This window comes from Homalodisca vitripennis, chromosome 6, assembly GCF_021130785.1.
Source record: "Homalodisca vitripennis isolate AUS2020 chromosome 6, UT_GWSS_2.1, whole genome shotgun sequence".
NCBI classification, from domain to species: domain Eukaryota; kingdom Metazoa; phylum Arthropoda; class Insecta; order Hemiptera; family Cicadellidae; genus Homalodisca; species Homalodisca vitripennis.
This window is the reverse complement of record NC_060212.1, coordinates 59,466,922-59,493,028: the sequence shown is the minus strand read 5'-3', so window position 1 is coordinate 59,493,028 and position 26,107 is coordinate 59,466,922. Positions and strand designations below refer to the sequence as shown.

The following is a 26,107-nucleotide window of genomic DNA, read 5'->3' as shown; positions in this document are numbered from 1 at the left end:
CAATTGAAAAGACTAACCGCCAGTCTACTTTCAAATTGTCCTTGGAAGAAATGATGTGCTGAAATCATGAAGAAGGAGAGCAGCACAAGTTTTTGTTCATTTAATGAATATTGTTTAAGAGTTACCAGTTTGCTTTGTGGGTTTGTTTGAAAATTTCTCAAATATTTTCCACCTGCGTCAGAACTATTTGAAACGGAATAAGAAATATAGGAATTAAAGTGCGATGTGTGAAGTACTTATACAGCGAGTTTCATTAAACACAGTTGAAACAATTGTATTTTTTATATAGGTTCAACTTGGACGGTTAAGCCATTGCAGTTATCTGTAAGTAGTCATACAGAGAGATGAAATATACTAAAGAATAAAAATATGCCCACAGCTAATGCAACTGTTTTAGATGGAACTGTTTTTCGAATAGAATGATTTTTTCCTTAAGATTTTTGGTCAGAACCATTTAAGATACTATTTCTCAACACTTTGAATAATTTATTGACTATTTCAAGGGTTGATAAGAATTTCAAGCATAATTTTTGAACATTATATAATTAAGCCTAAATAAATACTGTTGAAGATAATGACGTGAATTTCTTACAACATGTACGTAAGAGATGGCTGGAGTTTATTTATAAAAAAGTTCATTTTATTTAAGGCAACCCATTTCTGTGAATTATAAATTAGTATAACCACTTCTGGAAGCGACAACTTGTGACTATAATGGTAACAAATATAATGTGTAACTCATATAATGAAAGCTATAATTTAAATTGCAAACGCTAAAACCTCTTTGTCCTCAGCAGTTTTTATTTAGGTCTGATAACAAATTAACCGAATTTAGTGCTTTAAATGTCTGCAATTCCTTGTGGAGCCGTCAAAATGTTATTGTCTCCAGAAAGTTCTCTTTAAGAACAAATAACAAATAATTTCACAACAAAACTTAGAATGCTCTAACCTTTGCTCTAATATCTACTACCCCTCCATGTAAATATTTAGTGGATTAACCATTAATGTATTAAACTAATAACTATTCCACATTTGCCTCTAAAATGGAGGGGTAATGGCGATTCATACAAGGATGATCTCTACCATCCTTCTTAAGATGTAAAACGTTCCCTCAAAGACTAGTTGCCAGCAAGTAGTCTACTACTTATCCTTCTCACATGGTAACGGAGGAAACCCTTCTCAATGATTCAATGCCGAGCGTGTGTGGGGTAGAGTCGGAGAGGTGAGGAGGCGGAGATACCCGAGTGATGGCGAAGATTGCCGAGCCGGCGGAGAGGGTTCGACCGAAGCACAGCCCGGCTAGTGGTGACCTAGAGTTGCGTGTGGACGGTTACTGCTGCGGAGAGGTGAGTACAGGGGGCAGCACAGGGTGGGACGCTGCTAATTGCAATTACCTCGGGTCAATAGGTCAAGGGCCTGTCGAACCCCGGTCATTCTATCTCGATAATACCCAAAACCACCTATTCTCTCTCCATTTTAAAGGGAGCTATTTTCCAAACAAAATATCATTCATTGTTGAACTCATTCATTTACTAGTAGGGATTAAGTTGGCCAACTCGTAAAGGTGCGAGTCTGAAATGTCAGGGGTATTCGTTCTAGGCCGGTTAGAATTGGTTGCTTAATTTTCCAACTTGTACAGATCGATACTAAAAATATTATTGAATCGTCAAATAAAAGCATGAAATTATATCCCTCTAATGAGGTAAATAGAATAAAATAGTTAGTGTTTAGTATTTTAAAACCTGTATGGATTATTATACAGTTATGGATTACGGACATATTACCTTTATTTGTATTTTATTTGTATTTCATTTGAAAAAATATTTATGAATATGAAAGAATTAATTTAAAAAAATGAAAGGTTACTACATATTTCTAGATGTCTGCTACCACGAATGAAAATTATAAAGATTATTTTAAAATTATCATTACACCTATTCGCAGTCTATAAAAATACACCACTTATGAATGTACAATATTTGAGTAACAATATTTTAATGAGATCATAGTGCCCTAATTAATTTAATAAAATGTTAAATGCCTCACTAAGATTTAGTTCTAAAATATGTATTATACGATAAAGCGTACAGACGTCTCGTATATGTATTCTATGTATATTATATTTCTAAAAACGTTATAAAATTAATGCAATCGTTTGTTTTCACTCCTTCAGGTGAAAATACGAAACAAAATCAAAATGAATATGTTTTATATATGTATACATATATCATAAATAAATATATATATATATACATATATATATATATATATATTTATATAAACACAATTTGGCTACCGCTACCACCATTCTGCTGCGGTACCAAGACCTGGAACAATGGCGGGACATTTGACAAACAAAGGAAGTAGTACCTCTCCACCTCCCCCAGCCATGGCACTTATTCCGTTTCTCATTTATTACGACCAGACTCCAACGTTGTTGGCCCGTGCAAAAATGCAAAGCAGAGTGGCTTTTTCATTTCACTTTTCCAAACAACTTTCTTATTCTCAAAAGAGCCCGGCGGAAAATAAGCTGTTTGTGCCGCCCAGAAATCTTTGCGCGACTCTGTTTCTTGCCTCGTAAATGTTTGGACTTGTATGAAATGTATTCGTCCTTTTTAACAGAGGAAACCGTCACAAACATTTTCACCTTGAATATTGTGTACCCTATGTAACGGTATACCTTTCATTATTACTACTGTTTTCAAAATTCCTTATCTTCTTTAAACCCTTTACTATCGCACTTGCATTTTACTAATTAATTGACAGTTGAATTTTAGGTAATCACACAGCAATTCAAAAACTATTAAGAACTCATTCCGTTATTTATTTTTACAATTGTATAAAATTAATATAACGCTGTATTGGACGATAGCAAAGTTGAAATTTGTAAAGTACTATGAAATATTATATTAAGAGTCCTTAAAATTCTTTACAAATTATTCAGATCCTAATGTTTGAATAATAATTTGTCAAGATGAAAGCGTTTTAATAAATTTTAATTTAATTCTAATTAGGCTTTAATCTGAAAATTATGAAACACGGTCAATAACTAAAATAGCTTTTCATCTTGGTCTTTACAGTTTTATGAAAAAATGGTAACTGATAATATGACGTTACACATACTGTAATAAAAACAAAAATAGTTTTATAAGCACATGTCTTTTGAAAATAATTTTAAATAAAATTATATAACAAATTTATTGTTAGTAATAATATTGTAAAACTGTATGTCCAGTAATATACAATACATTTGATAGTGCCTTCGTAATTATTATGTAAAAAATACGTTGATCACAATTAATGGAACTGTTATAACAATAAAGTACTGACATTTAAAATACACACGAACAGACTTTCAGTTACCAACGTGTGGGACAACATGTGTTTTGTTGGGTATAACTAGCATGTAGGATATAAGAATGTATTAAAATATAATATATTGTAAAAAGTAGGCATTAAGAAAATTCAAATAACATTGTCAGTATTTAGTAAGAAGTAATTGAGAAAATACTTTGAATACAAATTGATGTTTATATTACAGCAACATGGTTTACATTTTGGTTTACACATTTAATTCTATATTATAACGTCTGAAGTTTACAGTTAATTTATATTAATTACGTGTAACCACAGATACCTTCTCCATGATAACAATTTCAACTCTTGAAAAAGGCACGTAAAGAGAAATATAAAATACATATTTTAATAATTCTTAGGAATTTTCAAATACTATTATATGCTCTGTACCAATAAACTGCTCTTTAGAATTAAACGAAAACCTTGGTAGAAAAAGTGAGGAAAGAAAGCTCGTCGTAACAAATAATTTATTGCAAATAGATTATGTAAAACCCGTGCGGCAGCGTCGGTGTTTTTCGTTCCTTTTGAAAACTTCTGGAGTTACTCTACCCTGATCGATGGCAAACTTGACAAACAATCTTGCCTCATAAATAAACCGTACGCCTCTCGAAGTGAATATCACCACATCTTTTTTTCGTCTTTCTTCCTGAAACCTCACCCTCCTTAGTCAATCATTGTTTACACAAGGGGATTAGTATTTACTACACATTCTAAGTATTTTGTGAGTACTATTTTGGACATAAACTCACAATTTCAACATAAATGACAATAGTATCACAAATTAAATCAGTTTAATGTACATTTTTTTACTAAGCATATTTGTGAATTTATTATAAACAAATATTGTACGTTCTTAGATGACAATATTTTACTAAAATAAAATTATATTCATGAATATGGTTTGAATATTTTCCTTTACATCAGCACCATTCCATTTTTCCGACGCCTCATAATTATGTATATAGTATATTTAAATATTACATTGTTTATAGTAATGCATCATGTCTGGAAAGCATATCGGGATTTAGGACATTCGCTATTGTTACGGGTTAAAAAGATAGAAAACTACGTTTCGAAGATTGGAATCTATCCTCAACTTCAGGTGTAAGAAGACTTAAACATAGGGTTAAGAAGTCACATTTATTGTTTGAATGTCTCTAACGTAAGGTTTGTTCTGTTTGAAACAGTTGATGACTTGGGCAAGTCCATCTCCGTATACTACGTGCTCACTTAATCTATAAGGTCCATTGGACAAAAGGATGGATTTCAATCATCGAAACCTAGGGTTTTATCCTTGTAACATAAAACGATGTTAAATGTCCGAAATTCATTGTCCTTTAAAATCAGGCATTGTAAAAATTACACAAAGATTATAATTAATTCTAGAAATGTCTTCTTATTAGATTTTGTTAATTAATTAGGAAAAAAATACTTTAAAAATAATTTAAATTTCATTCGTGTGAGGCCTTTGATTTCATTGGAAACGAAAGTCATCATATAAATATTTATTATTATTGGAATTTTGTTTAATTAAATAAAATATATAATGTCTCCTTGTCATGTCCTCATTTTATGGAGTGTATAGACTACAACCATGATGATTTGTAACCAAATACCCTTATAAAGTCATGCCCTTTTCTTGGAGCCCATTTTAAACTTGTTTATTAACATGAAAAGTTATATTTTATACATAATAACATTTTTTACTTGTAATACAGAGTTTTAGGCATAAATTGAATCTAGAAGGAATTTACAATTTCATCGTGGCTTTGACAAATTAAATTGCATGGTCACGTGTTGTCTTATAATAAATATAGGGGTATATCTCGAACCCCTAGTAACAAGCATCTATCAGTCTCTTGTGACGTGGTGATTTGAAATGGTTTATTCAGCGGATAGTCACATTTCGCTTGACATGGCACACTTTTACTTCTAGAGTTGATTAAATTGAGAATGTGAGTCTATCCACAAGCTGAATCGCCACTTCTGCTGAAAGAGCAAGGGTGTTACTTTATTACTCTTTGGCTCGCTCGCTCTAGAAAATATTAGTTTACGAGTTTATAGAAATTGGCGGAAGGTTTGATTTGTATTTAATTCTATTAGGGTATATCATTGTCTCATAGGACCAGTCCTAAATCTACCAGAACATAGGCGTTGTAAATTTTAAAGATAAAATGTCCGTTCAGGCATAGGTATGAGCATTACATGTTCACCAGTCATGTTGAAATAACGTGATGTATTGTAATGTGTCATGGGAAACTATTTGGAACCACTACCCGGGGAGTTACAGGCGGGGAAATTTAGGCAATTTAGAAATCAGATCCAAATTAGAAACGGCCGAATTACATATACTTAAAAAAGTAAATGCTTTTTACATTTTTTTAACGAGATACATTTTTTATCACTCTATTAAATCAATTAATACACCGTAGGGGCTATAACAGGTTTTCTGTTGAATTAACACTCCTCGTTGAATAATACAATACTTTTTTTATTTTTCCTGTCCTCAGAATATTATCTAAAGCGACTAAGACCAACATTTCCAATTAAATGAAAAACTTAGTTTAAACCGGAAGTGAATTGCATGGTGTTAAGTAAAACCGCTCATGACTGACATATTTTTTCACAGTTTTTTAAAATAGTATGTTCTTCATAAAATCATAAAATGTGTTAAAATTACTATCATTTAACATAAAATCACTAAGTTAAAATACCCTTTTAGTAATCGTGTGATCTTCGAGATACTTTAGATAACCAATTGTTTTATTTATTGAATCCTCCAATGATTTAATAAATTTCTATATGATTTTATTGTGGGTTAACTAAGTTAAAACTAAGGAAGCGTAAAATGCCCACATGTACTGCATCGTTTTTAATTTGGAATCCCTCAAAGTTCTTCGCAGCATTTATATGTAATATAGGATAAAATCCAACAAAATGTTGTTAGAAAATTTATTAATAACTGCATTACTTACTACTTTTATTTATTTCGATAATATTGAAATAGTTACTTAAATTTGTCACAATCAATAAGCGTACATCTGGAAGAGAAAACAGACAATTCAAAACTTGTAATTTTACGAAGAAAAATGTAATAGATTCCTCTTATTACCACGTATTTCTATGATGGGTAGCATAACAAGAGGTCCAAATACAACATATTGGTATTTGGGAAAGAGAGATAGAAAAATTAGAGTGGAGAGATAATAGTACAATTTTCACCAAAAATAAACCACGAAAATACTTACAAGGAGGTTTAGTCTGTTTATAAAACTCATAATTACTATTAGCCTAACGCAAATGCATAGGGAATCTGGATGGAGTTGCTGAAGATGTGGTAGGTACAAGTAGTGCCTTAGGCAGTTCAGATTCCGTATTGTTTTTTCAGACAACCCCAACACCAAGCATTTGAATCACAAACCGCCTTGTAAAGCCTATATTTTTAAGTTAGATAAATTTGAATTTATCGTACTTCTGACATTTAGTTAGTCACCCATTCGTACAATCGTACAATTAAATATTTAAAGACTATAGATTGTTTGAGTTGCTCTGTCCGATCATAGCTAGACTCATAAGTAAACTTTATACCTCCCGATGTAAATATTGTCACGTTCTCTTTCCACCTTTATTTCTAGGACTCACTTTTTGCACGAAATCGCCAATGCAGAATAAATAGTTTTTAACGAAGAGATTGCTGACATGATTTGATCGCTAACTGTTTCAATTTTTTCATCGGATATTGCATTGCTTTGTATATCCAATATTTTATAAACAATACTTTGGGCATCCCATCATAATGTAGGCCTACGTAACACATTTAGATAGTTGAGGTAGAGGGTTTTCTAGAAAAGTTTTAGTAATAAATCAAAAACATTAAAATTATTGTATCATAGCTATGTTAATATAGAAATATATTACTCATATAACAAAAACTAATTGTATATTCTTTGCGATAGAAATGTATTGTAAATGATAGTTAATACTCATTATGATTTAAAAAACATTATGGTTTTAAAATAATAGTGCAATAATAACTATTAGTGGTTTTTAATACAGATGTATATAATGTGTAAGTATTAATCATATTCATGAATGAATCACCTACTAATGTACAAGTAGAGTATTACGGTTATAAGAGGAGTAAGAAATTACGAGAGACAGAGACCACATTACAGTAATGGTCGGACCCATTGTTGCGGTTCTCTTCTTTTACTGGCTTCTTGTTGGGAGATGAAGAGCTTTACAAAGGTTAAACAATATAACGCAATGTACGAGATTCATTCCCTTTATGTAGTGGAACAACAAAGATATATTACTGTTCTCACAATGCTGGTGTCTTTATGTACTAAAACAAAAACTCCTTTACACCGGAAATGTTTTTATAGTTCCTTATAAAAGTACTTTATGCAATATTTGAGGAGCATCTAGATGCGTGAATTCTGTAAAAATAGAATGACTACGCAAGTGGAATTGGGAAAAGTAGTCACGTAAGGGAAGTGATATGGTTATGGCAATATGGGGTATTGATTTAGCTTCAATTTAACTTCCTCTAGGTGCACCTTCTGAAATCTGACGCTGTCATAGTCTTCACTCCTCGAATCTCGAGTCATGTTCGTCTGAAGAGATAAAAAATTCGACAGTGAAGAAACTAAAATTGAACTCTTTACATCGTTTCGATATTAGAGATACCTACACTACAAAATATAGTGTAATCTATGTAATGTATGTAACAACTTAAAGAACTATAATGTTTTTGACACGATCTATAAGAGCGGTGGAACAAATCAATTTTCTACAGATAACATAGCTACTATTGATTCAATGTGAATGTTGAGCTTAGTCTTAGTGCTCATGAGTGTATATCAACATTTACATTCATTCAACCCTTAACTACGTCATACGTAGAATATGGGATAATCAATATATTAATTTAATTCACCTCAAATATGCATAAAATTCACGAACCTAACCGGTTAAAATCAACTTTTCTAAGGTTAATATTAACTATGGTTAAAGGTCAGGATATACACTACATCGTCGATATAGAACAAAAAGCTATAGCTCATAAGTCTCGTGTCAAATTTGGTACAAATCTCACAGAATATGCATTTTCTATAAATGTCTAGACCAAAGCTCAGTACAATAATTGAAATGTTTAAGCTATAAACAACTAAACTATTTAATTTATGTATTAAGAATTACAAAATATAGACTGATATTGTTATGAAAAAAGCTTCGTTAAAAATCAAACTGATTAACGTTACTACGATCTTTCCACTTTATAGTTGAGAAATAAGCAGAACAACTCAGTTCTTCTTCTCGGTTTCCTACCGAAAGTTCAGAAATAAACCTGTAAAGCGTTGAAAATATTAAATCCTTTACTAGTTTTGAAAAAAATATGACCCATTTTTAAAACATAGTACATCATACAGTAATACATAGTACAATAGTTTTAATATATGTAACGGTATGTGTTAGATTTTGGTAAAGTATATGAGTGAGAAAACATATATATGTCCATCTATCTCAATTAATCATTGGTGATTTCTTTTAATTTTATCTGATCTGATCTGAGATCATTATAAAGTATCTTACAGTTTGACACATCTCAACATATTTTAAAGTTTCTCATAAAAAGTTATTTTGTATTGGAACGGTCTTTCGTTTTAAAGCTGTATATTGTCTGTCGATTCTCCGAATAAAAGTTGGTTTATCCAATCTGTTTGGAAATAACAATAAGTCAATAGTTTAGTGCTATCAATCTAATAGTTAAATTCATCTGTCTTTAACTTTCTAAGGCCAGTTAGTTTTATATTTTCATGTTTAAAATGGTACTTGCAAGAATGATAATCAGATAGTATACTTGTTTTAAGTCTAAATTTTTATGAAGGTTTCCTCGCTCAACAGACAGAACATTTATTATTTACCAAGTAATTGGCCCTAGGTCTTTTAAAACAGTTTTAGTGCTTAACTTTGATCATAAGCTATAAATTACTAAGACGCTACTACAACCACCGGTGTGGACTTTCTCAGTGCGGAACATATTTCGTTAAATTTGCTCTCAATGTGGACCTTATAATATGTCACCGATCCTCTACTTGGTTTTTTAATGTGGATATTGCTATAATTAAATTCCAGCACTACCACAGAACATGGATCTTCCTTCGTTTGTTTCTACCAGTATTTATTCTTCAATACACAAAAGATTATAAAACAAGTGAGTTATAACATGAGAGACAGTCAGTTCATGTTTCCTTTTTTCTACAAACCCTTTCATCATTCGTGTACCATAACGTTTAGGACTTCCTTTCCATATATTATTTTTCATACAACGTTTTAAACACAGTGAATTACATTGTTCTCGTCTCTCTGTAGAGATCCAACTTCAGTCAAGAGATATTGTTTTGGTTTGGAGTGAACCTAAACTGCCTAAAAAACATATCTGATTATTGATCGTCCCCTTCAAAGCTCTTGTTCAAGCATATGTGTGTTAATGGACGTTTTGGTTACAATATATTTTCTCTGCAGGTGGTTCCTCAAATCGAGGTTAAAATATTTCAAGGATTTAATTGTATTATCAGTGTTTCCAGACACAGGTGTGAACTACTTACACGTCTATTCCTCTACGTTAGGATTTCAGAGTGACCTGAGTTTTAATATAATGCTTTACTACTGTTTTGACCGTTATGCAACGTTCCTTAATCTACTTGAATATTCTCCCAACAGCTCTACCGTATTACTTTCTATTACATTGGAAAAAGAAGCTGGAACATCCTGTTGTGCCCTTAAACCTAAAACATATCCATTATTAGAGTCCAAATATTCAGGATGGGTATTGGTGAGGGTTTGCGACCTCCTCCTGTAAAAGTTTTTAGGTACAACCACCACGTAGGTACGTAGATAGGAGGAGGTAAACATCCCATTGTGTTTGAAGACTGATGGTCTTGTTGTGGAACCTCATGCCATTTAAGTTTGCTATTCTACATCTTCTCTATTCATATGTGGTACTTTGTCACAATCTACATCTCCACAGTTATCTCTTCTTCATCTCTCTCTCTGTTTAATTTCAAGTGTAACATGACAGTGTTATGAAATGGAGAACGTACTTTGGAAGACTTATGCCTAATTTCGTTATCTTTCAAGAGTTAATTTTTAAAGTTTACCTTTATTAACTTTATAGGTTACCATTTTATTCAAAGTAAAATTCCTAATAACCTGAAATTTTTCTGCTTATTCTTGAAATACGATTGATAATAATAAGAATAATATTAATATTATGTTATAGAAAATATTTCCTTTTTTAGTAATTTTAAAAATGGTTTAAATAAAAATAATTGTAAAATAGTCAAGTCACATTTTATTATTGTACCTGAGATACCAAGATTCATTTTAAAAACTATATTTAATTATCTTTAATATTTTTTGAATGTTCAAAAACCTTGATAATTTAGCTGCGACGTGTAGGTACATTCTGTGAAGAGAAGTGGACTCAGAAGAGATGCCATCATCTAAATACTTGAAAAAATATCTACGCACGTTGTCTTTAAATAGTCTATTTTTAACGACACGTAGAAGTTTAAAAAAAAGCTTTTTAAAGTGGAGAGTTATATAATTTAACATACTTTTCATATATTAAAAAATTGTAAAGGAACATGCCTTATTGAGGGATGTAGGTCAAAGAAAGGAGAGATTCGAGAACATAACAACACTTGTAACCATGAATACAGAACTAGAGAGTTTTAGGCCTTATATCAGCCTATTCTATAACATACAGGGGTTAATTATTCTAAAATTCTTAACCCTGAATTATAATATTGTTCGGTACAGAGTCACAGAAAATGTATATGTGTGCGAAGAAGAGGGTACTTTGCATTCTCTAGGATTATACGACAGTGAGCCACCCGCAATCCCCATTATCTTGCGGTGTTGTTGGCAACAATTCACAGCTATAATTCCTTAAAATTAAGTACTGGATATGTGGGGTTTTCACACAAAGGTTTGTTCACTGTTCACCAGACCGGCTCCGTACTTAATTTTCACTGTGAGTACGTTCTAGCAGATTGTATGGTAAGCTCGAGTTTCAAAGGTCAACACTAAAGATGCTAAGCAAACCAAACGAACCAAACAGGCTATTGTCCACCTGACCCATTGTTGATGTTTAGTCTGTATCAAACTACAATACCTCCTGTATTGCGTGCATGAAATGACAGAACGACCTATCATCCACTTGATCACACCATGTCACTTAAAAAGAATTTTTTTCATATTGCTTGTTCAAAAAGAAAATAACATTAAAGGGATAATTTAGATAAGGAGGTAATGTAACATATACAAAATATAACAAAAATTACTGAAATTATGAAGGTGCCCATTTATGTCATAATTTACCCTCATCCGTTGTTTTGGACAGGTGAAAGCAATGCCTCAATTAATGCAGCTCCTGCAGCTTTGGCAGTCACCTTTTTGTCCACTTAATTGCTACAATATCCTATGAAATCCCTTAAGCAACCAGATCCCATACTAATCACGAAAACTAATATTGAATCCATTGTTTTCATGGTGATTTAGTGGGAAATCTGGTTGGTTAAGAGGATTATGATTTTCGATTTAGTCGTAACCCAGAACGTTTTAGTTAAATTAACCGTAACGTGAGTTTTGAATGAAATATGTTTACAAGGACTTTAGGGTTCATGTTTTACTATGTTTTAGCATCGAGTCATGTTCTCAGGCCAGAAGAATTTGATACTAAACGTTACACAGTACTCTAGTATTATCACTTACTTAATATTTAAAATCTGAATCAATACCTAATCGTATTCCCAGAAAAAAACATTTGTTCTCTTAAAATATTTTTGGAGTGATTCAGAATTCATAGTAATATAAAAATGACTTCAAATAGCACCCTTCGCACATAAAAGTTATTTATCAGTATTAAATTGAAGAGAAACGATGATATAGTGAGAGGAGGAACACGATACTGTATATGAGATATTGCCATGAAGCCGATATCACAAGCAATAAAGTATGAGAGTTATTAATTCCGTGCAGATATACGTTTATAACTGACTCAGTACAACAGGCCGGGATGAGTATCATGACAGAGCTGATATTTGGTATTCGGAAATACAATGTCAATAAGTGTGATGGATATGATACGCCTCGACTGGCTGTACCATGTGGTACTGAGGGGTAGGGGTAGGGGTGAAAGGGTCACTGGGGAGGGTTGAGGGGGGTGAAGAGCTACTTGGAGAATCGTTCAGTTACTTCATTCGTTTGTTTGTTTGATTTCGATATGTTGAAACCTTTTAGTCGGAACATGGAATACATTGGTTGGCCATCGATTTTACCCATTCCCTTGTTGTTCCAAGCCAGTTTCTTTGCTCATACACACGTAGTTTTTATTCATTGTAGTCCAGTTTGCTTTTTTGTATTGTCTTATTGTTATATTTTGAAGGGTCTAAGCACTTCTCCTGTGACAAACTGTACTAATTAATTGTATTCTATAAATTTCTTTTTAACAAAATTATCCGGAATTCGCTATACGTTTACCGAACCCACAGTTTGGCTAGTTGTGACATTTACGATATGCGAACTAAAAAGATCTCGAGAATATTCAACTGTAAATTAATGCGGTAATGGATGCCAACCTAATTAACCGTCCTATAAAATATTGGTTATCAATAGAAAATAACTGTCTTGAGAGAAAAGAACCGTTGAACCTCAACGTTGCAAAATCACAAGCAAGACTATTACATTATTTTTCACCACAATTACACAATATAAAACCTCAAAAACGCAAAGTATGTGATGGGGGTATTAATAAAATAAGTAAAATAAGTAAAATGGACTGTGAGTTTGACGAATTCAGAGTATGCGAATTAAAGTTTTCAAATATATAAATAAATAATGTAATTATAAAGTAGATACGTAAGAATTTCTGCGTTTTAAAGGCTATAGTTGTTCCATCCAAGACACAAAGCGCCTACGAAACGCTGGAAAACACTGTTGGTTATAAAAGCGAAATTGCGAATTCCTCTCAGATTGCCAATGCAAGTTTTGGGTTTGTACTGGTATTCAAGTTTCCATTTCCCACCTCAACCAGTAATGTTTCTTAGAAAAATCATGTATAAAGAACGTTGCTTATTTTTTATAATGCTTCGCTCTTACGAGCAAATAAGGAGTGGCAAGATAGTTTTTAGTTTATAATCACTAAAAGAAATAATGAGGTTACTGGTTACATTCTAGCATGATTTAATGATTTAAAATCAATCCATTTGACTTATAATAAAGGCTCAGTAAGGGGCAACAAATAGAAATAAAGTGTGGTTTATTTCATAAACAATTTGTAGGATTTTGATTGAATTATGAAATAGTCGGAGTTTTAAAATTATGAAACGCCTATTTTGAGTTTTATGATAAAACTCCTCAGTAAAGAATTCGCATTCAAGATATTTATGACATCTCCTTAGGTTCATCATAATATGGCTAAAATAACCTTTAATATTCACGAATACATTAAACATAACGCCACCATTACTGGAATTCTCTGCTGTTTATAACATGGAAAAGTTTGTGCATTTAAACGGTAAAAGTAAAATTTACCTCGGCCTGAGAGCGGTAGGAAGCCGCAAAGGATTACGCCGCAACAGATCAAGTTTATTGCGAGCGTTATTGTGCAGTTAGGGAACTTATACAGCCTTGGAGCTGGGAGTCGGGCGTACTTTTATACCACACTGGATTCCTCGTTCCCACCGTAGACATCTTTAATTTATACGAGTTTACTTTAAATATTAATTTTAAAAACATAAACATTAATTTAAAAACAAGCTATCTAATATCTACGCTTCGTTGATGGCTACGCCTACCACATAAGGGTTGGAAACAAATTTCATTTTGTCTGTCTTCCTATCTGTCTGTACATCCGTATGATTCCTGGAGAATGAACTGACCTATGTGCTTTAAATTTTAAACCAAGTATCAATTCTATTAAGGCAACATCGAGTTCGATTATGGTAAATATTACCCCATGGTATTTAGCTGAGCGTGGGCGAACATTCTAACATTGGTCTTATGAGTAACCATGATGGCAACGGGGAAATCGCAGACCACGACACGACATATAGGGTAAACATTGCAATGAATAGGTTTTTGGAGTTAGTCAATAAACGTTTCGGAAATGCAGTTTAGAAAAAAGGACATTACCCTTTTGAACTAATATTTATGTTTGTAGATACATTAATAGTAGTTCCATAAGAACAGGTGTTACGCAATCAGGTAATAGGGCAGTTATAAAGGGCAACCTTCCCGCAATGTAAAGCTAAAAAGTAAAAGTGAAATTTGGTTACTTCTTATACCTAAACATTTACCTATAAATTGACCCAAACAGGCAAATCTAATCCAAATTCTCATTTCGAAAAATGTGAATAAACACTATTCTTACGTAACACGGTGTGTGAGGAAACACAATGTTTACGTATATAAGAATCGCATACAACAATAAAGTAATATAAACGTTTATCTCCCAGTTAAAAAATATTTAAAATAATGAATTTAACGCGGAGGTTGTGCCACGAGAGCAAATGCCGAGGGGGTTGAGAGTGGGGAAGTGATGGGTGAAGGACTGACCTCCCTCTTGTTCTTACATTCTCTCATTAGCCGTCAAGACGATAAACAATGAATTCTTAGTAGCTGCTGGGTTACTCAGAATTTTCTAGGTCATCTGAAAAATCCCGGATATTAATGAAGCTTGAGCTAAATAAAATTTATTTAAGGATAAATTCTGAAGTCAGAACGCATTAGGCGATTTTTTAAATTTCTCTATTATGTTTTACGCCAAAAACGTATAAGGATTTACATTATATTAAAATATTTAAATTCATTAATCTATATAGTTTTCATATTTAGATATATTTTTGTATATTTTTAAGAGACTGCTCTATATATGAACATTTTTATCGTTCCCGTAAAAAAGGACAAACCTAGTACACCTTTACACCCTCATTTCATAACGTAGATGTGAGATGGTTTTTAACAATCCAATTAATACCCATAAAACGCCTTTTCCATTTACATTTTAATATTTTTAAAATTTTCAATATTCTAGTCGTCATATAGAAAATATATTAAACTTTATTGTAATGTTTTAAAAATATTTAATAACCGTACAACTAAAATGACGTTTGTTTACGTATTAGTTATATCTTCAAAATGTGACATCACCTAAAACCCTGCGCCATAAAGAAGACCGTTAAACTATTTGAAATCTGACAATTTTCTTATGTTTTAAACCTCTCATTCCACCACAGCTAGCTCATTACAAAATGGTAATGGTAGTCATAAATCTGATAATATGTCATTATGCCAAAAAACGGCTGGTTCTTATGACCATTTTAATGTCTTTTTGTTGTAATGTTTTAAAATATTTTATTACTTAATAGGCGATGATGAATTAGGCGTAATTAGTACCTCCATAGCTATGCTGGATTATTCCTTACCATTGCAATTAAAAGCCAAATTGACTTCGATGGTAACAAAACAAGGCCTATTATGCTTAAGTTCAGTGTTCCACCTAGATCCACAGCAACATGCTTTCTGGTCTTGGCTGTTTGGTTAACTACTTAAATTCAGCTTATGATGTCAGATTCAAATTCATAACCACTCTTACGCTCCTACACATTATGAAAAATGGAAGATGGAGCTCCTGAAAACAAGATTACAGTTCTCACTGATCTGAAGCCATATCTTCAATTTTACACGGCCAGTTAAATTATCCTGCTTGAAACATATTGACTTTTGTCAGGCAAAGGAGAAAGAAAGAAACTTAAAAAGTTTTATTTATTTATTTATTTCAAACGGCAGAACCAAATTACATAGAGAAGAGTGAAATATAACAGTAACATAACAGTATTAATTCTAACAACAAGTTAACAATGAGAGAGTGTTATAACCAAAATAACAATAGTACTTAAAGATAACTTGGCGATAACAGTAATAAATATATATAATAACAGTAAACAGAACATACAATAACAGATAAATAATGCAAATTACAAATACAAATAATAGAATATTAACGATAACAATATTGATAAATAATTTAGGCTATAGATTTTCAAATGTGTGTGTATGTGTGCGTGTGCGTGCGTGCATGTGTGCGTGTGTGTGTGTGTGTGTGTGTGTGTGTGTGTGTGTGTGTGTTTGTTTGTTTGTTTGTTGTGATTAAGAGGTTTCAGTGTGTTGTAGGTTGATAAATGTCTGGAGATTCCGTTTGAAGGTTAGGAATGAGGAAGCGAAGAAATCCATGTGGTTAGGAAGAAGGTTTCCATGAATCTGAATTCTTCGCATCGTAGAGTTGGCCAAGTATGATGAGGAAACAGAGGATCTAGCAAATAGATATTGGGATCTAGTGCCAGCAGGAACCCGGAAGCAAATCCTCTCCAGTAGCTCAGGACAGTCCACAGTAGAGTTAACGAGGCGGAACAAGAATATTGCATCATGTATTGTCATGTAGAAGCGCCTTGTTTCAAGAGCGGGTAGTTGGAGAAGGGATGCCACTTCGCGTGTAGAGACCTCTAGGTATCCATAGCCCAATCTTAGCCCCACCAGCCTGAGAAATCGCCTCTGGACCCTCTCCAGATCTTCAATCAAATATTTCTGATGTGGCGACCAAATCACACAGCAGTACTCCAGATGTGGGCGCACCAAGGTACAGTAGAGAGTCTTGAAAGAGAGTATATCAGTGAAATGCTGTGAAATTCTGTGTATCAGGCCGAGTTTGCGCAATGCCTGGCTGCAAGCCGACCGAACATGTGCATCCCAGTTGAGTGTAGATGTAATGGTCACTCCAAGATCTGTTACTGTAGTAACTCTTGATAGTGTTATGCCTCTCAGAGAATAGTCAAATTTTATTGGAGAGACAGTTCGGTGGAAAGTGATACAGACACACTTATCGAGGTTGAGAGCCATGCTATTTTCCAGGCACCACTCCTCTACCCGATTCAGATCTTCCTGGAGATTAATAGCATCTTGATATGTAGTAACTTTCGCACACAGTTTTAAATCATCGGCGAAGAGTAGGTGGTTACAGCTCATTCTTCGAGTTATGTCGTTAATGTAGATATTGAACAAAGTGGGGCCCAGGTGTGAACCCTGAGGTACGCCAGAAGTAGCAATGAACTCCTTGGATAGAGCGGAATGGAAGCGAACCTGAAGTTTTCTCTCATGTAGATAGCTCACAAACCATTTCAGCAGTGGTCCACAGATCCCATACTCACACAACTTGCGGATGAGTAGGACATGGTCAACTCGATTGAAAGCCTTGGCAAAATCCAATTCAACGGCATCGATCTGAGTTCTCTCTCCGAGTGCGTCCATAATATGAGTCTGAAAGACGGCTAGATTAGAAACGGGAGAACGGTCAGACATAAAACCGTGCTGTTTGTTAGTAATAAGATGGTGAACTCTAAACTGCAACCTGTCAAGCACAAGTCTCTCAAAAATCTTAGCAAAAGTCGGTAGGATAGAAATTGGTCTGTAATTTGCGATGTCATTCACTGAACCTTTTTTATGAATTGGCACAACGTGACTAAACTTCAGACATTCGGGAAATGTGCCATTAGATAGAGATAGATTGAATAGTTTAGTCAGAGGCAATACTAAGAGTTCAGCGCAATACTTTACAACTGCGCTGTTTACTTTACATACTTTATTGTTTGGAAAGTTATTTCCAAAACGGAAAATGTATTTTCTTTATTAAGTACGAGTACACAATATGTCTACATTCACTCTATTTTAACATTCACTCTCTTATAGACCGAACACTGTACCGCTGAGACAGTGCTATAGTTCGACGCTGTACCTCAGACAAAGTGTAAGATGATGTTGTGGCTCGAACACTCAACCTCTGAGGCACATAGAATGATATAGCCCGAATATAGTACCTGTGATACAATGCTACGGTTCGACACTGTACCTCAGTGACATAATTAGACGATGGTATATCGGAACACTGTACGTCTGAGGCAGCCATTGACGATGTTATGTCTGGATAATGTACGTCTGAGGCAGCCAGAGACTATGTAATGTTCTGAATGCTGTAGATCTCAGCAGCCAGGGACGATGCTGTTGTCTGAATAATGTATCTCTGAGTCAGCCAGTGACCATGTAGTGGTCTGAATGCTGTACCTCTGAGTCAGGTAGTGTGATGTTAGTCAGAATAATGTACCTCTGAGTCAGCTAGTGACGATGTAATGGTCTGAATGCTGTAGATCTCAGCAGCCAGTGACGATGCTGTAGTCTGAATAATGTACCTGTACCTCTGAATCAGCCAATGACTATGTAGTGGTCTGAATGGTGTAGATATGAGCAGCTAGTGACGATGTTGTAATCTGAATACCGTACCTCTGAGCCAACCATAGACGATATTATAATTTCAATACTATATCAATGAGGCCGCCCGAGACAACGTTATGGCACAACAGTTATACCTCGGAGAATAGCGTTAATGACTGATATCTTGACATGTGACACTCTGCATGTAAAATCGATGAACTTAGACGCACAAAATATGCAATATTACTTGGAGTAGGTACCTCAATACTTACACGTACAAATATATCATAATTAGTATTATACTTAATGGACAGTCAAACAACAGTCTAACATCGGGAAAGTAGCTGTGTACTCTTTAATACAGCTGCAATTAAAACTTCCTGGTATGGCAGCCATGAATTATGGCGTGCAGTGGTAATTAAGTTCAATGTTTGTTTTTGAACTTTTGGATGTTTTATTCATTATTATTAAATTATTCAAAGTGTGAATATTGATCGACCTTAATCGACTTCTTGTGCGTTGTCAGGGATTCGTTACGAAACATAACCCATAATACAGTTAACTATTAGCTTTGTGCGTTATTTTAATTTCAAGCTTGCAGGTACGAAGTCAGATGGCGTCTTCACTTGTGGAAAGTTAAGTAAGTTAGAAAGGGTTAACAACATGGTAACTATTATCAATATAATTATGTATCGCAGATTCCTTCAATTGTCTATTCCCTTTTCTATAACTTTCTAATTATCTACTGTTGCATATATGGTAATAAATAGAAGATTATAGTTTCTTTGTTTTAATATAGTACATCATGCATATAAAATCTACTGATAATTAAATATGTAGACATTTAAAATATAATATATGGCTTATTTCGTACTGGTACTATAGATAATTTTATACAATTGCTTCTAAAAAAACCAAATAGATGTAAAATATAACAAACAAGAAAAAGGAACTGCGTCTAGTTTCTATTACTAGGATGAATTTTATTGAATAAGATTGTAATTATATTCCTTTATAAGGAAATACATCCCGTGTAATATCCAGCATGTCAGATTAAATTACCATTGCATTTGCGTTATACTACTACTATAATTTAATAACGAGAAATGTGGAATACCCAAGATGCAAGCAAGTTACTGTTCTGAATAGTGTACATGGGGAGCAGTGACTTTAATTAGACTTTGCCGAGGTTTCCTCTACCAACGGGGCAGGAAAACAGCAGGAGTGTTCTTGTACATAGTGAGAGATTTATACCCCACAGCTCCCCTAAATATTGAGCGGGCGTCTCTCATTCTGCCCTGCTTTCTTCCTTTTATCTTCCGCCAGTATTTCCTTCAAGAAACGAAACCGTACCTCTTATTTTACGCCGTGAGGAAAGCTAAGTCAAAATACGAGTTTGTAAATTTTCTGAAAATTTCAAACATGACTTAATAAACGTTTAAAAAATTTCCGTAAAATTAAATTAATACTTAATGGATTAGTATTTGGTTGGTTTCCATCAATTTCACTGACATGTTTTGTTTTAATGTCTTTCAAATGTCTACCGATCCATTGCAGTCTTTTCGGAGAAATGTGGGCCCTCCCAATTCGCAAGCACGCATAATCCCAGCAAAATGGTCGACTGTTTTTAATAAGCATTGATCACTTTTATCAATTATCATTCAATTCAGTTATCTTATCTTATTTAATTCAGTTAAATTTCGTCTTGCTTAAATGAAGAAAATAAGGCACTTATGAAATAATAAAGCTAACTTTTATAAATTCATGGCTACGTTAAAATCTTCATTCACATCACACTGATGCTAGTTTTAAACACTTTTCTTTGCATTTTAACGATGGTAATGTATTTTAGAAAAAGTATTTAAATGCATAAAATAGTCAAACAAATAAAAATCGCTTATTCTCAGAAAAAATTAACAAAAGATAAGTATGTAACTAATATATTCATTGTCTCAAAAAATATATACTTAAATATTAAATATTTGGTTTTCAAAGTAAATGAGTAAAATTAATTTATATTTCTAATTTAATTATTTGAGAAATATTCTCACATGAGCTACTAAAGCCTACGCGTGAGAACGAGTCACCACAAAGCACTCGGTATTTCAAACCGTAATATGTTTAGTACGTCTTAAAGGAAATTAAGTATAAACAAACAAACATTACATTCTATACGTGATGAGACCAGTAATGGCTCAGGGCAGGCAGTTTGTTGTTCTGCCGACAAGCTATGTCAGTGTGTAGTAGTAAAGGTGTATAATCCCAGAGGCTGTGGTTTTCTGGAGAGACTATAGTGTTTATAAACGTATCGAATTGTGAACGCTTAATCTATTTATAAATTGTTAGTATTTTTGTAACTCCTACATCCTCAGCTGTATACCATGAATATTTATGTGTGGTTAATCACAGTAACGTTAATTATAGTATGCCTGTATTAGGGAGGTGGACTGCTACGCAAGGGAATATGTGATTGAGGCTTGACGGTTATTGTCAGAAAGGCCATTGAAACTCTCCGCTTAACGAGGTACCAAGTGAAAGTAAAAAGCAATGCTGATTAAGAATGTAAAATAGTTCTTTAAAAAACGCTACCCCAAGATAATAGGATCGGAGGTTTCACCTCCATTGTTAAATATACCCTCTCTCCCCTTCTGCTTTTTACATCCAAACCACTAATAACACGATGTGCAGAGTGATTTTTACGACTGTGTAATATTGCTATTACAAAGTAGAAATATGCCACACCAAATATCGCGTAACAATCTTTCCTGAGATTACATTCAAAATGTTCAGCTTATTGCCTATTTCATTAGGTTCAATTTGCTCCTGTATCAATGTTGTTTTATTTTACTCAGTTTGTTTTCAAACTTATTTATTCTACGATTTTCTCGTTTCCGTCATGGTTATCAATAGTACCTATGTAAAATTATCACTAACGCTCAGCCAAATCTCGTGACGTGACGTGCACCCTAAACGAACTCGTTGTTGTCCATACAGTAATAATAAATTTCAAGTCTAATAGTAAAGTCGATCTTGTTTATCCGCACTATATTACGGAAAAAACTGAAAGACATTACATTTATACCGTCCCTCGAGTGATATACTTCGCTGTCGCTCAGCTAATAAATTATATTTTGTCAATTAAGGTTTGTATTTTTGAAAAGCTAGCTAATAATATTCGTTAACTATCAGCAAAAATTCCATGGCATGAAATGCTCCTAGTTAAACCCAATGTTTCAAGTCTATAGTACAATTCGTTCTGGGATATCCTGTGGACAGAGAGACAATTAATATAAATGAAAATGTTCTGCTGCTCAAGTGATTTACCTATAAAGGTCAACGGCTGTGGAAAGAAAATGACTGAATCTTTATTTATGGACTGCTTGTTTCCTGGAGAACCGATTCAGCTGAATTATTTTGTTTTACTATGCATGTAAATATCTCTACCACTGGAATGCTGTTAATTATTAAGTAGTCTGCTGTCTGAATTAGATGCCACAAGAGGTAATAGTAAAACGTTAATAAGACTATATTTTATGTTGTATACCAAATTGATTATGAGAAGAAATCATATCAGTATAACTATACATTTTAAAGCACAATGAGAAAAATTTAAGCGGTTTAAGGTTTTATATACTGCTGGTATCACTTCAAACGGATAGTTATTAGATAGATACAATGTTAACTTAAAAACTAAAACAACTTAAATAAAATAAATTATCGGTTTCTGTATATAGGAAAATATCAAATCCTAATTACATTAAGGACACGAATAAGTATACTGAAAAAGATTATATTTTGTAATTGGTACACAACATTGCCTGAAGTACATGATACTCCGTATATGTAGTTCATATTTCAACAGGACGTCTTATGATATACCATTTTGTGTTAGGACCGTACATCTTTAAACGAAAACAATCAAAAAGACTTTTAAATAAAAAAATCTGAAACTAATTTACGACAGTAAAGGTTTAAAAAATATTATATACATTATGCCCAGAACGATTTATTTGGTTTAAATACGAGGAAATTAGTGTGAAACATTACATTAGATTTAAAGTTCGAAGTTTATTCTTAAGTAAAATTGTCTACGTAAAAAGCCCAGTGGGTGTGATGCTCAATACTCCAGTAGGTTGATAATTGACTCAGTATAGAGGAATTTTAATTTTGACATCTGCACGAAAATAAAAAACAAAATACATCATTACTAACCATTAATGAATTATAATATTCGAGCATTACCTCTTACGTTTTATATAAGAAGACTAATATAAATAATTACACTGATTGTTACTATGTGATTGTAAACAGTCGTTGTAAATCCACATTACATTCTATGTGTACTTATCATCTGCCTTTTTAACTACTGTATCTATCTAGCAGTTGTTTTATTAGGTAACCTGTGGTTTCAAAAATGTATGGAAATTGATGGTGCTAGAGGTAGAATAAATGTAGTGTAAATTTAAAACAAATATCCAAAACTTCTAAAATAATTTGGAAAGAAATATATTGATATCTATTTGTAATTCTTAAAAGGGAAGCATTGTAATTATTAAACTGTAGAAAAACCTCTGTAAATTAAAAGATTTATTTGTGTTTAATCGATAAATAACTACATTGTTTGAGCAAATTAATGTTGTAAATACAAAAATTCTAAATAATTATTATCATTGCAAGCAGCTGTAGTAAAAATTCCAAATTATACTCCTAAAACAATTTTTGTGCATTTCTGATATTTTAAAATCTAAACTAACGTCCACTTAACCCCCAAAAAGATATGACTCGTTTTTAACTTAACACCGTGGGAAACAAGAAGTTTTTCAGCGTACAACCTTTGATTGTATTAGTTACACAAGAGATATCTCATCCAATGCTAAACTGCAAAACGCGGCCTCAGCCATTTAAATTTTGAGGCCTCTAGCCAAATATTACCCAAGTTCTGATAACGCCTTATCATGGCTAATGTCCTCAAAGATTAGTGTTGTGCCTGTACAAATGGTCAATTTTCATTAGTGTTCAAATTTCAGAAGTAAGAGATCCGCATCATTGCAAAAGTGAAGATTGGAGAGTCATGCGGCCCAACTTCCAAAAGACTGCAGCTTTTGACTTTTCCTAGCCTCTACGTTTTGGAAACAACGTTGTCTAAAAGTGCCTTGACTACGAGCCGAGATATTCATTCCGAGATACAGGACGGTTTTTTATGAATGCCAGCCTCCCAAAGAGAGGTTTATGTTATAACAGATTTCCCAATGTGATAAAGGAGTGCGTAAGAAGGGGAGACATAAACATAACACACACAATAACAAGACTGTCTCCCTAACGAAGTGAGAAGCATTAGCGATGAATGAATGCGAAAAGAGTGGTCAAAAGTTTGCTTTTAATTGGGAGCTCGATGTGCTGTATTTGTCAAAATTTTAGAATGTTTTGACGTTTGATATACTTATATATTTCGTCTCCACTATGAATAATTTTCTGTTGAATATAAACTGAGGTGTGACAAAGGTAAACGCTTGGACAGCCCTCTGTAGAGTGGGAGGTCAGGTTCTATTTGAACGGTAACAATCAAAGTTATGTGACGCAGCGATAATATCGACTCTCAGAACTAGTGAAATAATCCTTAGAACCTCAGTACGCCTCGGCCGTATAAATGATGTATCTCCTGGGTAACCAGTACAATTACAGGTACAACCTAAATAAATACTGCAGTCTGACAATCAGATACACAACTGAGACCTGTTAGGATCTGTTACTTTCTACGTATTTTCTTGAAGCATAGACTATCTAGTGGAACTTAAGTTCTTGGAGATCGATAACCTACCATTGGCGCATTATTGTTTTTAAGTTGCATTACTTCGGACCATTTATATAATTTTTTAACTAATATAGTTAAGTTACATATGATACGTCTATTATAAAAAAATATTTAAGGTATAGATAAAGGGTAATGTAAGTGCAGAAGTAGTTGAAGTGTGTATCACTTTTGGGGAGTAATTGTATATTTAACACTATTTAGGCCATGAAGGTTATAAATATTAACTTGCTGAAACATGAATTTTCTTTTAACATAGTTTAACTAACGTATATGTATGTCTAATTAGTAAAATCTACGGTAGGTTTATATTTGATATTTAACATATGATTTTTTTATTACCCGGGTTATGAGATACATTTTAAATTTTTATATATATATTAAAAAGTAGAGTCATTTACTGGTTTATTTTATTTATCGGTTAAAGTCACACCTAAAATGAAAGAACCTTATATTTTGTGCTTAAAATAAATTATTTTAATAATAATCTTTACGATTTTAAATGTGTTATTTTACTAATATATGTTAGAGAAGTCGAACATATTCTATTCTGTTTTATATCTTGGGATATAAATTGTTTTCCCATATTTTAACTCAATGTTACAAATATATAATAAAATGTGTACTTTGAAATTGTAAGACAGTTTTGTAAATATAACCAAATGTCCTATAAAATCCCAAATTGCATTCCTGATGAAATGGTATAAGACTCTCGAATATGTTCATATGTGATTCATCGAGAAGATGCATAGAAATTAACACTGTTTTATCACACATAACGTCAATCATATTGCGAAAGCCATTACATATTCATATTGATCTGCATTGCTTTAACTACCCTTAATTTTATGACCCCCTCCATTGCTTTCCCACTCTCCCAACCAAATATGATCTTTTCAAAAATACTCTATTGTTTTTTACAAGATAAGAAATGCCGAGAAAGAGCTTATCTATATAAATACTTAAAAAAAACTCCTTTGAACGATTAATGATTTCAGAGCATAAATAAAATGCTTAGAAATAAATTTATTGATGTGATTTTCTTTTTTTGGAATCACTTCAAAGATAAAACATTCACTGTTACAATCGTTTAAAATAAATGAACTTTGATTGGGAATAGGAGGCTGATTGAACAATCCCGAGTATTTGATTGCTTAATTATCTGACACAATTAATACAGTAGCACCCGCATGGGAATCCGGACAGATTACTGAGTGCTGTTATAATATATTAATGGACTTAACGGTATACTATAGATGTTAAAGCGAGTACTTATTACATTACAACGCCTCAAGTTGTATATAGTGAGTGTGATTATTCCTTATTAGATACAAAATAATTCAAGGACATCATCCCGAAACTGAAGAACTGTAATTATCTTAATACCATTTCTCTGAAGGTATTAATACTAACTTTTTGAAATAAAATGATAACACTCACATTTTTGTTAAGGTGAGGAATTATGGAGTGGAATTTTCGAACTCTGAAGAATTGGATTTGGCGCGGATTCGGCGCAGATGAGGGTAATTATGACCCTTACGAATTTGTTTTTTTATGAACGCTCTGGCATACAAATAATACTCCATTTGAATCCACGAATTCGGCATCAGT

The 26,107-nt window shown here is 33.0% G+C and overlaps 1 protein-coding gene across 1 annotated transcript in view; it reads left to right on the top strand.

The window, feature by feature from the left end:
* The first annotated feature begins 1,309 nt into the window (after window positions 1–1,309).
* The window catches only part of LOC124364350 (neuromodulin-like), a 55,888-nt gene continuing 31,090 nt past the window's right edge, over window positions 1,310–26,107 (top strand). Inside the window, exons 1-2 of the mRNA XM_046819738.1 lie at window positions 1,310–1,346; window positions 25,949–26,019. Coding sequence (XP_046675694.1) covers window positions 25,959–26,019 — 61 coding nt within the window. The 5' untranslated portion in view covers window positions 1,310–1,346; window positions 25,949–25,958. The remainder of the gene's footprint in view (window positions 1,347–25,948; window positions 26,020–26,107) is intronic.